The 12,778-nt window shown below is 34.8% G+C and overlaps 1 protein-coding gene across 1 annotated transcript; it reads left to right on the top strand.

The window, feature by feature from the left end:
* The first annotated feature begins 410 nt into the window (after nt 1–410).
* Nucleotides 411–12,100, top strand: LOC116111900 (DExH-box ATP-dependent RNA helicase DExH9). Its single transcript, XM_031398064.1, has 14 exons — nt 411–882; nt 1,620–1,820; nt 1,901–2,119; nt 2,513–2,851; nt 3,432–3,536; nt 4,157–4,267; nt 4,842–5,092; nt 6,377–6,500; nt 7,409–7,691; nt 7,796–7,950; nt 8,911–9,054; nt 9,138–9,370; nt 10,794–11,058; nt 11,355–12,100. Exons 1-14 carry the CDS (start codon nt 607–609, stop codon nt 11,631–11,633), a joined length of 2,985 nt encoding a protein of 994 aa, XP_031253924.1. The 5' UTR covers nt 411–606; the 3' UTR covers nt 11,634–12,100.
* The last annotated feature ends 678 nt before the right edge of the window (nt 12,101–12,778 follow it).

The following is a 12,778-nucleotide window of genomic DNA, read 5'->3' on the forward strand; positions in this document are numbered from 1 at the left end:
CCGCCGCCGCCATCGGAGTCTAGGATTTGGATTGGGGTTGGGTTTTCCTCCTCTTTGTGAATACCAGCCATGATTTTGTGTAAGGAAGCTTTATGATCAAATATTGGCCAGAAATAGGACACTTTTATCGTCGGAAATCGTAGAGAAATCAAAGGTGTTCTCAATCATTCTTTAGGTATATGACTCGATTAAGCGATTTTGACAGGTGGGGGTCGTTTTTAATTTTTAAAATTTAAATAAATTTCCATTAATTATAATATTATCTACATATATTTAAATTTTTTCAGTTTAATCCGTTTTACATGTTTAATAAACATAGTAAATGCGCCAGGTCAGTTTTTTTAACTTAAAAAAAACCTGTAAAATATTTGCAAGGTTATTTTTTTAAATGCAAACGTAGGAGGTCTGCCAGTTAAATTTCCTCGCCGCTCAATCAAACCACTCTTCACTGTCGCCACCTTCCTCGCTCACCAAAATCGTTCGCCTCCGCCGCACGCCGCGTACGGGCCACCACGTGACCACGACGAACCGTTTAGAGTTTATAATCCAAATTTGATTCATTTAGGGTTCCCTATTCAATTCTTCACTTAAACTCTTTGTTAAACAATGAATTCACTAAAGAGGAAGTCAATTGAAGAGCCGTCGGGCTCAACACCGCCACAGAAGCACCAAAGTGAGAACTCAAACGGCGCCGTTTTGGTCGAAAAAACTGTTACTTGCTTACACGACGTGTCGTATCCGCCAGGTTATGAGCCGACTTCAACTACAACAACTGCCACCGGAGCTCAAGATGAGTCCAAACCAGCAAAGGAGTTCCCTTTCACTCTCGACCCCTTCCAATCCGAAGCTATTAAGTGTCTCGATAATGGCGAGTCGGTTATGGTTAGTTCGTTTTTAATTTGTTTATTTATTTGCTTTTATGGTTTTGATTGATTATTCGTTTGGTTATTGCTTGGTTTTGTATATATGTATGAGCTTTTGTGTTGAAAACTATAATTTTTTAAAGAGTGGGACTATTTACGATGAAGAAACCGACTCTCAATACTTATTTTTCTAAGGAAACTCTGTACTAAGAATTTAAATAGATTTTAGTTTGTATACTTTCGTAATTCTACCACTAAATTGACAGATTAGTGCTTAATTGGATATAATACTCAATGAAAACGAATTTTTTTGTTGGAAGTTGATTAAAGAAATCATATCTATAGTTGTAGTAATAGTGTTACCGTGTGTGGTTAGCAAAATGGGTGTGTAGGGTTTTTTTTTTGGATGCAAGTAGCCCCACCCTTATGAAATTTAATTTGGGTTTGGGAGTTCTTTTGTAGAATGGTGAAAACTGCTTTCTGTGAAATTACGTAGAGCGTTGTTTCGAAAGCAGTTATCAATTGCTTCTCCAAAGAAAAATTCAAGTGTTTTTACTAATTTAGGTATTGTTTTACTTGAAAATTACTAGTACTCAATTGAAGTGCACCTTCAAGTGCTTCTCCATGCTTTACTTTTTACTGCGGTTTTGACTTTTTGGAAGTGCTTTTGTTGATGTTAGAAGTGAGCTTGAATTTGAAATTAATGAGGTATTCTTTTTTCATAATATAAATTGCTTGGTATCCTTGTTTTGACAGGTATCAGCCCATACTTCAGCTGGGAAAACAGTAGTAGCATTGTATGCAATTGCTATGTCGTTGCGGAATAAGCAACGGGTCATATATACTTCACCAATTAAGGCACTTAGCAACCAAAAGTATAGGGAGTTTAAAGAAGAGTTTTCAGATGTTGGTTTGATGACTGGGGATGTAACAATTGATCCAAATGCTTCTTGTTTGGTAGGTCATATTGGTAATATCAGTTTTTGTCTTTTAAAGCAATTTAATCTATGGACTGCTTATATGTAGTTTACTTTCAGGTGATGACTACTGAAATCTGGCGTAGCATGCAATATAAAGGTTCGGAAGTTACGCGAGAGGTGGCTTGGGTCATATTTGATGAGGTACACTACATGCGTGATCGGGAGCGAGGTGTGGTATGGGAAGAGAGCATTGTTATGGCCCCTAAGAACTCTCAATTTGTATTCCTCTCGGCAACTGTGCCAAATGCAAAGGAATTTGCTGATTGGGTTGCAAAGGTGATTTACTCAAGCCATTCCTGAATTTGTTTACCATATTTCTTATTGAAACCTGTAAAAAGAAGTCTTTATCATCTGTTTTACTTAAAACTATCTACGATGCTTGTTAGTGCTCACATCGTCCTTGTCTTCAGAAGAGTAGAGTATATTGAGCAACATATGGGTTGTTTCCTGTTAACAGTGATGACTTTGCCTTTATCTAATCTAGAAGAGAAACTTGAAATATTTTCTCTAAAACCTGGAATGGGAAGACCATAGGAATTGTCAATTTATATCATCTCTGTGCAATTATTGATCCCTGTTCTCTTATTTCAGATCACTCATTTGATCAAATTAGTTTATTTGAGCTGTTAATGGAAATATTGCTTGCTTGTTGTGGTGTTTTTGATGCAGGTCCACCAACAACCATGTCACATTGTTTATACCGACTATCGACCAACACCCCTTCAGCACTACATTTTCCCTGCTGGAGGTCATGGTCTATACTTAGTGGTGGATGAAAAGGGGAAATTTCGCGAGGACAGCTTTCATAAAGCGTTAAATGCACTAGTCCCCACTGGTGAGGGTGACAAGAAAAGAGAGAATGGGAAGCGACATAAAGGTTCAGTATCAGGCAAAGTTGGTGATGAAAGTGACATCTTCAAGATGGTCAAAATGATTATTCAGCGTCAGTATGACCCTGTCATAATTTTCAGTTTTAGCAAAAGGGATTGTGAATTTCTCGCAATGCAGGTTAGTTGCTTCCTTTTCTAATATTTCCTTTTTTTCCCCTTCTCTCTCTTTTTGGTGGTGAAGATTGCATATGCATGCTCCTATCTATACATCATCTTCAGACCTAAACAGTTTATCTTGGTCAATGTTTTTAGCTATTGATGTCATTTCTGGTTGAGTCAGACTTTAAAGCATGCGACCTATATCCTCAAGCTCTGATTTATTTGTAAGTCAAGATGCTTATTTAGCGTAATCTACGATATAGTGTGTGAAATCTTTTTAAATTTGCCTCAACCTAACATTGGAGTCATTTACCTGCTCACTGTACCTTCTCCTCCTTTTGTCTCGTACTGAAATTTGATGCAGAATCCAATGCTTTTCCTTTTTCACGTATCTATTGGAAGATGAAGAAGGCCCTTAACCTTTAGCTAATACAGAAAAAGGGCTTAATTGATTGCTCAAAAGCCCTCTTTTCTCTAATAAAATACATTGTTGTCACTTTTATTTTGTTTGTATTTGCATTAAAGATCCATGACATGTCTGTACTTTTCTGGATATGAGAATTCTTGATTATCATTCTTTTTTTTGTTTCCTATCATAGATGGCAAAAATGGATCTAACTGAAGATGATGAGAAAGTGAACATAGAAACAATATATTGGAGTGCCATGGACATGCTTTCAGACGACGATAAGAAGCTACCTCAGGCAAGTCGTCATTCCTCTTATTCCAAATTGCATGCCTTCTTGTGTTTCTGTCTGCTGGCGTTGAATGTGAGTGTGTGTCAATAAAATATCTGGTTAAGGGTATTTATTCTGGGACATTTTTGGTGGTTGAATTGAGTGGTTAATGGTTATGTGATTGAAGGAGAGATTCTTGAGCAAATTATTATAGAAGGGAGTCCTGCATTATTTGGATTTGGATCCTCCTATTAGACATGAGAAAATTTTGATTATTAGTATAAGTTTATCAAGTGTCATACCATTTGTTGTTTAGTGAATGAGAATTTAATTCTATCTGATTTCTGAAGCCAAATTTAGGTATTCCTCTTTAATTCCACATCCCATCTTTGATGGATTTTAGTGTTCTATTTAACAGTATCATGTGTATAGAACAGGTGATCCTGTTATTCTTTTACAAGGGAGGATGATGTTTAATAGTTACCCTGTGTTTTCTCAATGTTTAAAGTTGTTATTGCTAAAAACAATTGCTTTTAGTGGCTGTACCAATACCACCTTATTGTATTTTAGTTTAGTGTGTAGACATGTCTACTTTGTTTTTAGCAAAGATTTTAATTATCATGTTGCTGTATATTGTTTGTACACAGGTTTCAAATATGTTACCCCTTTTGAAACGTGGAATTGGTGTGCATCATTCTGGCTTACTTCCCATACTGAAAGAAGTGATTGAGATATTATTTCAAGAAGGACTAATCAAGGTTAGGAGAAAATTATTTGTTTATTCATTCTTATAGTGAAAAGTACACATGCATTCATGCAGATGGTTATGCATGTCTCAAGAGTTAATGATTTGCTATAGTTTACTGAATCGTTCTCTTGGGTGGTTACATTCACAGATGCCCTCTGACCATAAATATAATTACCAATTTGGACAGGCCATTAGCCCGCTCCATATGAGTTTCTTAGTTGATGCATCAGTCTATTGTATGAAAGTTGGTCTTTCTGAATCTTGTGCCTGTTTACTTTCATCTTGTTTTCAGTGATATGTCTCTCCAAACATAAATAAGAAATTATCCCTATGTTTAACTAATGGGGATACATGTTATATCTCCGTCTCTTCCTTGATGAGGAAGGTTGTAGGTTCTTTCTGCATGGTCATTTCTGGACTTCTTTGAATACTGTAATTACTCATGTGAAGATCTATGATATTCATGTCATGTCATAGGAATACTATTTCTATTCAGATTAAATAGTTTGTCTCTTTTATCTCATTCTATTACAAAATTTCCCTTTTATTAGTAGTGCTGTAAAGACTGAAAATTTTATCTTTAGTGTTTGTTTGCCACAGAGACCTTCAGCATAGGTCTGAACATGCCTGCAAAAACTGTAGTGTTTACAAATGTGCGTAAATTTGATGGGGACAAGTTTAGATGGATATCCAGTGGAGAATACATACAGATGAGTGGCCGTGCTGGTCGTCGAGGCATTGATGAACGTGGGATTTGTATCCTTATGGTTGACGATAAGATGGAACCTTCTACTGCCAAAATGATGCTTAAAGGAAGTGCTGATAGTTTGAACAGGTACATGTTCTGCTACCTGTGTTTTCATGTTTTTTTCCTCCTATTGCTCTGAGTTTAGAAACTGGTCCATGATATAAGTAGCAAATCTTACATTTACTAGAATTCTGGCAACACCTTTCTTGGTGTCATCAAAGAGTTGAATCTTTTGTGATAGAGTTGCGATAAGTATAGCATATCCCATCTCAAAGACTACTAATTGGGGTAGCCATGTGAGTCCTTTTGTGCTATTTTGCAAGAATGTAAGGTGCAAAAAGAGATTCTTGTGTGGATTCTTCTCTAATTTTTACATAAGTCTATTTATTTCTCATAAAGAAAAGGAATTAAATATGTCTTTCAAATGTTCACCTTGTTAATATTAATGCTGATTGGGAGCTATAAATTTGAATTTTAAACTAGGGAGTTCTTTTCCTTTCCTTATTTTTGGTTGGATTTCAAAAACAATTATTCAACTCTTATCAGCAAGCTTTTGGGTCAAATAACTTAATCTGTATCAAAATCAATCAATCTTGTATTAAATTGTGTTTTCTGTTTGTGGTTCTGGTTGTATTTGTGTTGTATTTATTTTTTATCCATATGCCTTGCACTTGACGTTGTGTATGAAAGCTTAATGACAATTGTTCCAAATCTTACTACCAACTTAAATTTTTGAGTTATGTGTTGTAATTATTTTTGATATATGCCTTGCACTTGGCGGGGTGTGTGAAAGCTTAATGACACTTTTTCCAAATCTTACTACAAACTTATATTTTTGAGTTAAGTAGTAACTGATATAATAACCGACTTGACTGAGTGGACATGTTCAAATTCTCTTGATATATGAAACAAGCTTTAGTAAGTTGTAGTTTGTGTTTGTGGTTATGGTTATGGTTATGGTTATATTTGTGGTTGTATTTGTGTACATCCATGTGCCTTGCATTTGAGAGGGTGGGTGAGAACTTAGAGATAAATGTTTGATTCTTACCTATCAGCTTAAACTTTTGGCTTCAGTTGTAATTTACATTCTTATCAACTTCTGATTGTTGGTTTTTATCGTATAAATATTAATTTTTGAACCTAATAAGGCATATTCCTTTTGGAGGGTGGGTAAACATTGGTATCGAGCATTTTTTGTTTCATTTCAGTAGGTCAGTGTAGTAATTGAGTGATAGCCTCGAATATTTCTAATGATGTGGGCCGAATATATTATTGTGTATTCCGTTTGTGACTGCAAGTGAATGATATTTAGATATACTTTTGTCTTTCCATAAGTGCTTTCTATTGACTTACCTTCCCATTGCTTTCCAGTGCCTTCCATCTAAGCTACAACATGCTTTTGAATCAAATCCGCTGTGAAGAGGGCAATCCTGAAAATTTGCTCCGTAACTCATTCTATCAGTTTCAAGTTGACCATGCCATCCCTGATCTTGAGGTCAGTTTATATTGACAAAGGCCTGAAATTGTGTGATCTTCTTTATTTTTTTTTCATTTGCTTCTAGAAATGCTGACTACTTGTGGTTAACTTTCCTCAACTATCAATATTGGTTTATTTTCTTTTCTTTCTGGGGCAAATATTGATTGGGTTTCTGTAACTGATTATAAATTCCACAATTCTATATCTACTGGATGACCGACTGTTTTCCCCAAAGAAATCTACTTTCCGGTTGGTAGTTTTACTGAGTGCGGAGTCCAATTAGGGATTATATAAGAATGTGCACACTTAATTTTATGGTTTTCATATACATGAATATAACAGCCATAGGCAACCATGATGGTATTCCCAGCATTCCTTCTGTGGTTGTAAATGTGCGTGGACTGAGTCATATTGTGGATCTTGGAACAATAATCTTTTAGAATAGTGAAGTGAAGATTAATGAAAATCCTTTAACCTCGAACATGTTAAGAGGTAGCTAAAGAAGATGGGGGTGCAAGTGGAATTCTAATTCCAATTCATATCTGGACTTGATGGTGAGATACAAGGAGAGGATCGTACTGACCTTAGCAAGCATATATTATGTAAAGCATCAGAAGTTGATCTGCAACTGGAGCAAGAGAGCACATATTATGAGTAATACGAACTAGCCCTTTTTTCTTTTAACAGGAATACTTGAAAGAAAACCATTACATAAATCGTCTTCTGTTGCTGTTCCGGCTGAGAATAAAAAATAAGAGTTAATTCAGTTTAGGGATATGTGTTCCAATTTATATCCTTTGGCTGATTATGTTGCGTCTTATTTACTGTAATTTAGTGTGAATTTATCTTATATCTGGGTTAATTGATACGTACTTTTGGAGATAAACATTGCTGATTACATTATAAAATAAACTGTTACTATGTAGAAACAAGCAAAGGTTCTTGAAGAGGAGAGGAATTCAATGATTATTGAAGAGGAAGATAGTTTGAACAGTTATTACAATCTGCTACTGCAATACAAAAGTTTGAAGAAGGATATTCGTGAGATTGTGTTCTCTGCAAAGTACTGTTTACCCTTTCTGCAACCAGGCAGGTTTGTGTGTATTGAATGCACCAGGACTGATGAAAAATCTCCATCTTTCTCTACTGAGGACCAGGTTACATGGGGAGTAGTAATTGAATTTGAGAGGGTGAAAAGTGCTAATGAAGGTGAGAACTCATCTTCATTTTTTGTTTATTTATATGCTAATTTTTTTAAGCACTGCCATGGCAATTTAAGTTGGTTAACACTTGATGGTGACTGCATGGTTCAGATGATGAAAGTAGAAAACCAGAAGATGCAAACTACACGGTGAACATCCTTACAAGATGTTTGGTAGGCAAAGATGGAGTTGGGAAAAAGACTTTTAAGATTATCCCGTTGAAAGAACCTGGAGAACCCATTGTTGTATCAGTTCCCATCTCTCAGGCAATCTACCTTATATTTTTCTTCTGTTTATATGTATTTGCTGCCTTGTTTATTTTTGCTAAGTTCCCAATATCAGTATTTCTTTTATGACTCACAACTTTATATCTTATAGGGGAATTGCACAAGTCACCAGGAGGTTAGGTCAAATTTCAGGCAGGAATTGAAGTTTTATTTTTTATCACAAACACCTGATTTTTATTTATTTAAAAAAGCCTTTGAAAATAAAGCTCAAACGAGTGGTTTGTGACAAAAAATAAAAACCTGGAATTTAGGCAAATCTAGGGGGTTTTGTAAAATTCTCCCCATCTTATATTTGTATTTTATGTATCTGTATTAATGCTTCCTAAGTAGATTTTCTTGAGTTTTATACATTGTGTTATTATATAATAGGCAACCACAACTATCCAAAGTGCTTGATCTAATGGTATGAAATGATTTGATAAATGTGGTGTCATTGGTATTTGTATACATAAATGTGTGTGTGAGTGTTACTTGAATTTTTTGTGAAACGAAATGAAGGTTGGTGCTGACATTCTATGATTAGTACAAATAAATTTAAATCAAGCTCACCAATCATTAGTGTGGGAGAGATTCGACCAATACCATTTGTTCTCCTACCAGAGGTCTTACTAGTTAATCTAGCTACTATCCACTAAGATTATCTGATGGAAATGTTTTGCAGATAAATCAAAGAGTAGTTGATTTCAGTTTCACTTAATATCTACTTTCATAGTGAAATAAATAATTACACTTTCAGGTTTCAGATCTGTTTTGCCTTGATCTAGATTTTCAAGGACTCGAGCATCTAAACTGGTGATAATGTTTTTCAGGAATAAGCTTGTGCTGAGAAGTGTTTTTGTTTTTAGGAAGAAGAGATTTTATATTGTAATGCTTTTAACTTCTTTCATTGAGTTTTGATCTAGAGAAGGAGAATTTATCTTTTCCCTTGTTTTTTTACAGATTGTTAGTTTAAGCAGTGCTCGCTTGCCTATGCCAAAGGATCTTTTGCCATTGCAAACTCGAGAGAACATGCTGAAGTCAACATCCGAATTTCTTGCTAGAAATTCTAGTGGACTGCCCCTGGATCCTGAAGCAAACATGGGGGTACGTTGCTGTATTCTTTTTGCAGATTCTTCCTTCTCCTCTTCTTTAGAAATCATTATCACAAATATTCTGTCATTCTTCAGATTCGAAGCAGTTCATATCAGAAAGCAATCCGGAGGATAGAGGCTTTGGAAAGCCTGTTTGACAAGCATGATATTGCAAAGTCTCCACTTATTGAGCAAAAGCTCAAAGTATTACACATGAAGCATGAATTGACTGCTAAGATCAAGTCAATTAAGAAGCAAATGCGTTCTTCCACTGAATTGGCGTTTAAAGACGAACTTAAGGCCAGAAAACGGGTTCTCCGGAGGCTAGGGTAATTGAAATTCTTATATAGTTTCTCCTCATTTTGTTTCTTTTTTCCTCTGTTATTTTCCTTTGCTAGCTGCATGGTATGCGCTTTAACTTAATGGTGCGTTAGGCTAGGGAACAGTAATCTCGTTTTTAGTTGTTGCTTCACAAATCTAGACCATGAACTAGCAGAGGGAAAACTTTTTCCTTTGACTTGTGCTCATATTTTACTGCAGCACCGTGTTCAGTTCTCTTTTGACTTTTGATAGGGGTTCACTCTTGGAGTGCCATGAAAGCACTCCAAACTGTCTTAATTTGATTAGTTCTTCATATGCAATTATTAAATATGGTAAATTTTATTTACCTTTGCTGAGGTTTGACCTAATTACATGTGGGTCCATGTAGCTAAGAAAACAGTTGGAGATCTCTGAATTTTCAGAATTTCAAAGGATGCTTCTGGCAACTTTTGATACCAATGAATCTGTTTGTAGTTTAGCTAACCAGAGGGGAGGTCAATAAATTCTCCTATTAAATGTGAGGTGTAATTTGGCATTATGAAAAGTGATAGAATTTGAGGTGGGTTTGACACCTCACCTAATAAGGCCTTGTTGAATGGGAGGATTCTCCCCTCTTATAAACCAGTAGGCTTGAGCGTGTTTAGTCGGTGTGAGATTCTAACACTCCCTCTCACGATCAAGCTCCATATGTTGACTCATTCCTGTTGATGGAGGTAGTTGCTTGACTCACCTACTGGTTAAGCACCTAATCAATGTGGGACTCCAACAAAAAGAATGTTTTAGGTTTGCTTTGCTCTGATGGTTTTAGAAGGTCAAAACTGATGCTTCATCTGCAATTATGTATTATTTTTCTTATTTGTGTGTAATGCCATTTTCTTAGTTTCATCTGCAATTTTGTCTTAGCATCTTTTTTTTTTTTTTGTTTTTTTAATAAGGTTTTGAGGAGATTTTTTGATGTAAGATTACCAGGATTTTACATTTCTATCAAGATTTTTAGATAACCTGTTGATATTTTAAATTTTTATGAAATTGACCAAATAAAATGATCTTTTAAATCAAATGTGACTTATTGTAGATGTAGACTTAAAAGCTAATTATTTTAAAGGCAATTAGTAGCACAATCTTCTTACTCATGGAGTATTGTAGGAACCGTATTCCATTGTATCAGTTATCAACAAGTGGAAATTTACAATAAGTATAAAGATGTGTTGCACTAAGTACTGAAGACAATAAGCAGCGAGTAGTATCTATATAGCATCCAAATTTATGCACATCAACTTTCAATAATTGAAAATTTTGCTGTAAATTTAACATACTACATTTTGACCTGATTCTGATTTTTTCATCAAAATATCATTCATTTGCCATGAATGTAATAATAATGATATTATTATCTCGAATTGTTATGTGATGGTGTTGTGGATGTTGCAGATACGTCACAAGTGATGATGTTGTAGAATTGAAGGGAAAGGTTGCTTGTGAAATCAGTAGTGCTGATGAGCTTACCCTGACAGAGCTTATGTTCAATGGAGTGCTAAAAGACATAAAGGTGGAAGAAATGGTGTCTCTTCTCTCTTGTTTTGTATGGCAAGAGAAGCTCCCAGATGCTGCAAAACCCAGAGAAGAACTGGAGTTGCTGTTTACACAATTACAAGATACAGCTCGGAGAGTTGCTAAAGTTCAGTTGGAGTGCAAGGTACTTTTGAAACTTAATATTGGTACTTGTTTTCTTTCTTTCTTTTTTCTTTTTTCTTTTTTTTTTTAACCTAAACAGTTTCTTGTATTGGTATTAAGCATATTATTGTACTCATGATACTCACTTTAGGTTTGGATCTCTAATTCAATTTAGATGTGTAAATCTCAGTACGATGTGGAGCATGCTAGTGTATAAAACTCTGTTTAAAATACTGATGACTTATATGTAAATTCTAATCTTCTGTTTGAATTGCTTGTTTTAATTAAGTTTGTTTATTACTTTCTTTTATATTTCAGGTCCAAATCGATGTGGAGAGTTTTGTGAGTTCATTTCGGCCTGATATCATGGAGGCTGTTTATGCTTGGGCTAAAGGATCCAAATTCTACGAGATAATGGAAATTACACAGGTTTTTGAAGGTAGTTTGATCAGGGCAATTAGGAGACTGGAAGAAGTACTCCAGCAGCTTATACTAGCAGCAAAATCTATTGGGGAAGCAGAGCTTGAAGCGAAATTTGAAGATGCTGTTTCCAAGATTAAGAGAGACATTGTGTTTGCAGCATCGTTGTACTTGTAATTCACCTCAAGCCTTTCTCGTATCTCTGCAAAAGGTAAGTATTACCTGGAGTTGCTTTTCCATTGGATGATACAAATGGATTGAACAAAACATGAAGAGTGAATATACCCCGCTCTAATGATAGCAAGTCCTCCATATGGGGACTGGATATGGAAATGGAATCAGAAATGGGAAAGGAGAGGTAAAGTCTTGGTGAGAACCCGGAAAACAGCTCCTTGAGGATGAGCTTGACTTCATGGCACTCACTAATTTATCGGAAAGATGAAGAGTATTGTATTCTGTAATATAGCGAAGGCTTTTAGTGGCATTATTAAACATATGATTTATTTGGAAAGTAGAATGCTACAAAATAGAATTATTAAACAAGGCAAAGGAAGCAGTGTAACCTTTGCCTTACAATTTTGTTTTGATAATGTTGTAATTGAACAACTAATGGTTATGAATTATTGAAATTTTTGTTGAAATCATATCAAGATGTTGGGATTTATCAATATTCATGTTGAATTTAGATGTGCTGAAATGGTTTGCCTTGGTTAAACTTAAAAACTTAAAAGTGTACATGTAGAGAATTTGTGAGATCTCATTTATCAATTCCTTGGGGGATTTATTCATTTTGAATTAATTTTTAGATACCTCCATAAGATGGCATAGCACTAAATTAATGTTATTGAAAAGTATTTTATATCTCCCTAGAATTATTTTTTATTTTTTAATATTACGAAAATTCCTTTTACAAGTATCAAAATCTCTATACAAAGGTATTTAATCTTTGGTTTTGTTTAAAGGACAAAAATCAGGGACTTGCATATTATACCTTTGATGAAACATAAAATAATATGTTTTTTTTTTTAATTTTACAATGTTAGACTATGTTAAATTATACAAGACTTGATAGTCTTAACTTTTAATAATATGGTTTATCAATCTCATTACAAAATGTTACACCATACTAGATGGCGCTATTGCTAAACTTAGTTGTCACTTGTCAGTAGTCTAGGGTATTCCAATTACTTTTATCATTTTATTTTTCATTAAGGGCAATTAGATTAAATCATGTAATTTTATGGTTAAAGACTTAAAGTTACCCTTTAGGCCTTTAAAGAAAACCATAACATTCCGAAAATTAAAATTAGTGTTGATAGCTA

Source organism: Pistacia vera, unplaced genomic scaffold (genome assembly GCF_008641045.1).
Source record: "Pistacia vera cultivar Batoury unplaced genomic scaffold, PisVer_v2 Contig653, whole genome shotgun sequence".
Lineage (NCBI taxonomy): Eukaryota > Viridiplantae > Streptophyta > Magnoliopsida > Sapindales > Anacardiaceae > Pistacia > Pistacia vera.

What these genes read in the sequence shown, in the direction of transcription:
- LOC116111900 (XM_031398064.1), top strand. Translation starts at nt 607, where the DNA reads ATGAATTCACTAAAGAGGAAGTCAATTGAAGAGCCGTCGGGCTCAACA. An exon ending in GTGAATTTCTCGCAATGCAG is followed by an intron (nt 2,852 to 3,431) that starts GTTAGTTGCTTC and finishes TTCCTATCATAG; the next exon opens with ATGGCAAAAATGGATCTAAC. An exon ending in TTCAAGAAGGACTAATCAAG is followed by an intron (nt 4,268 to 4,841) that starts GTTAGGAGAAAA and finishes TTTTATCTTTAG; the next exon opens with TGTTTGTTTGCCACAGAGAC.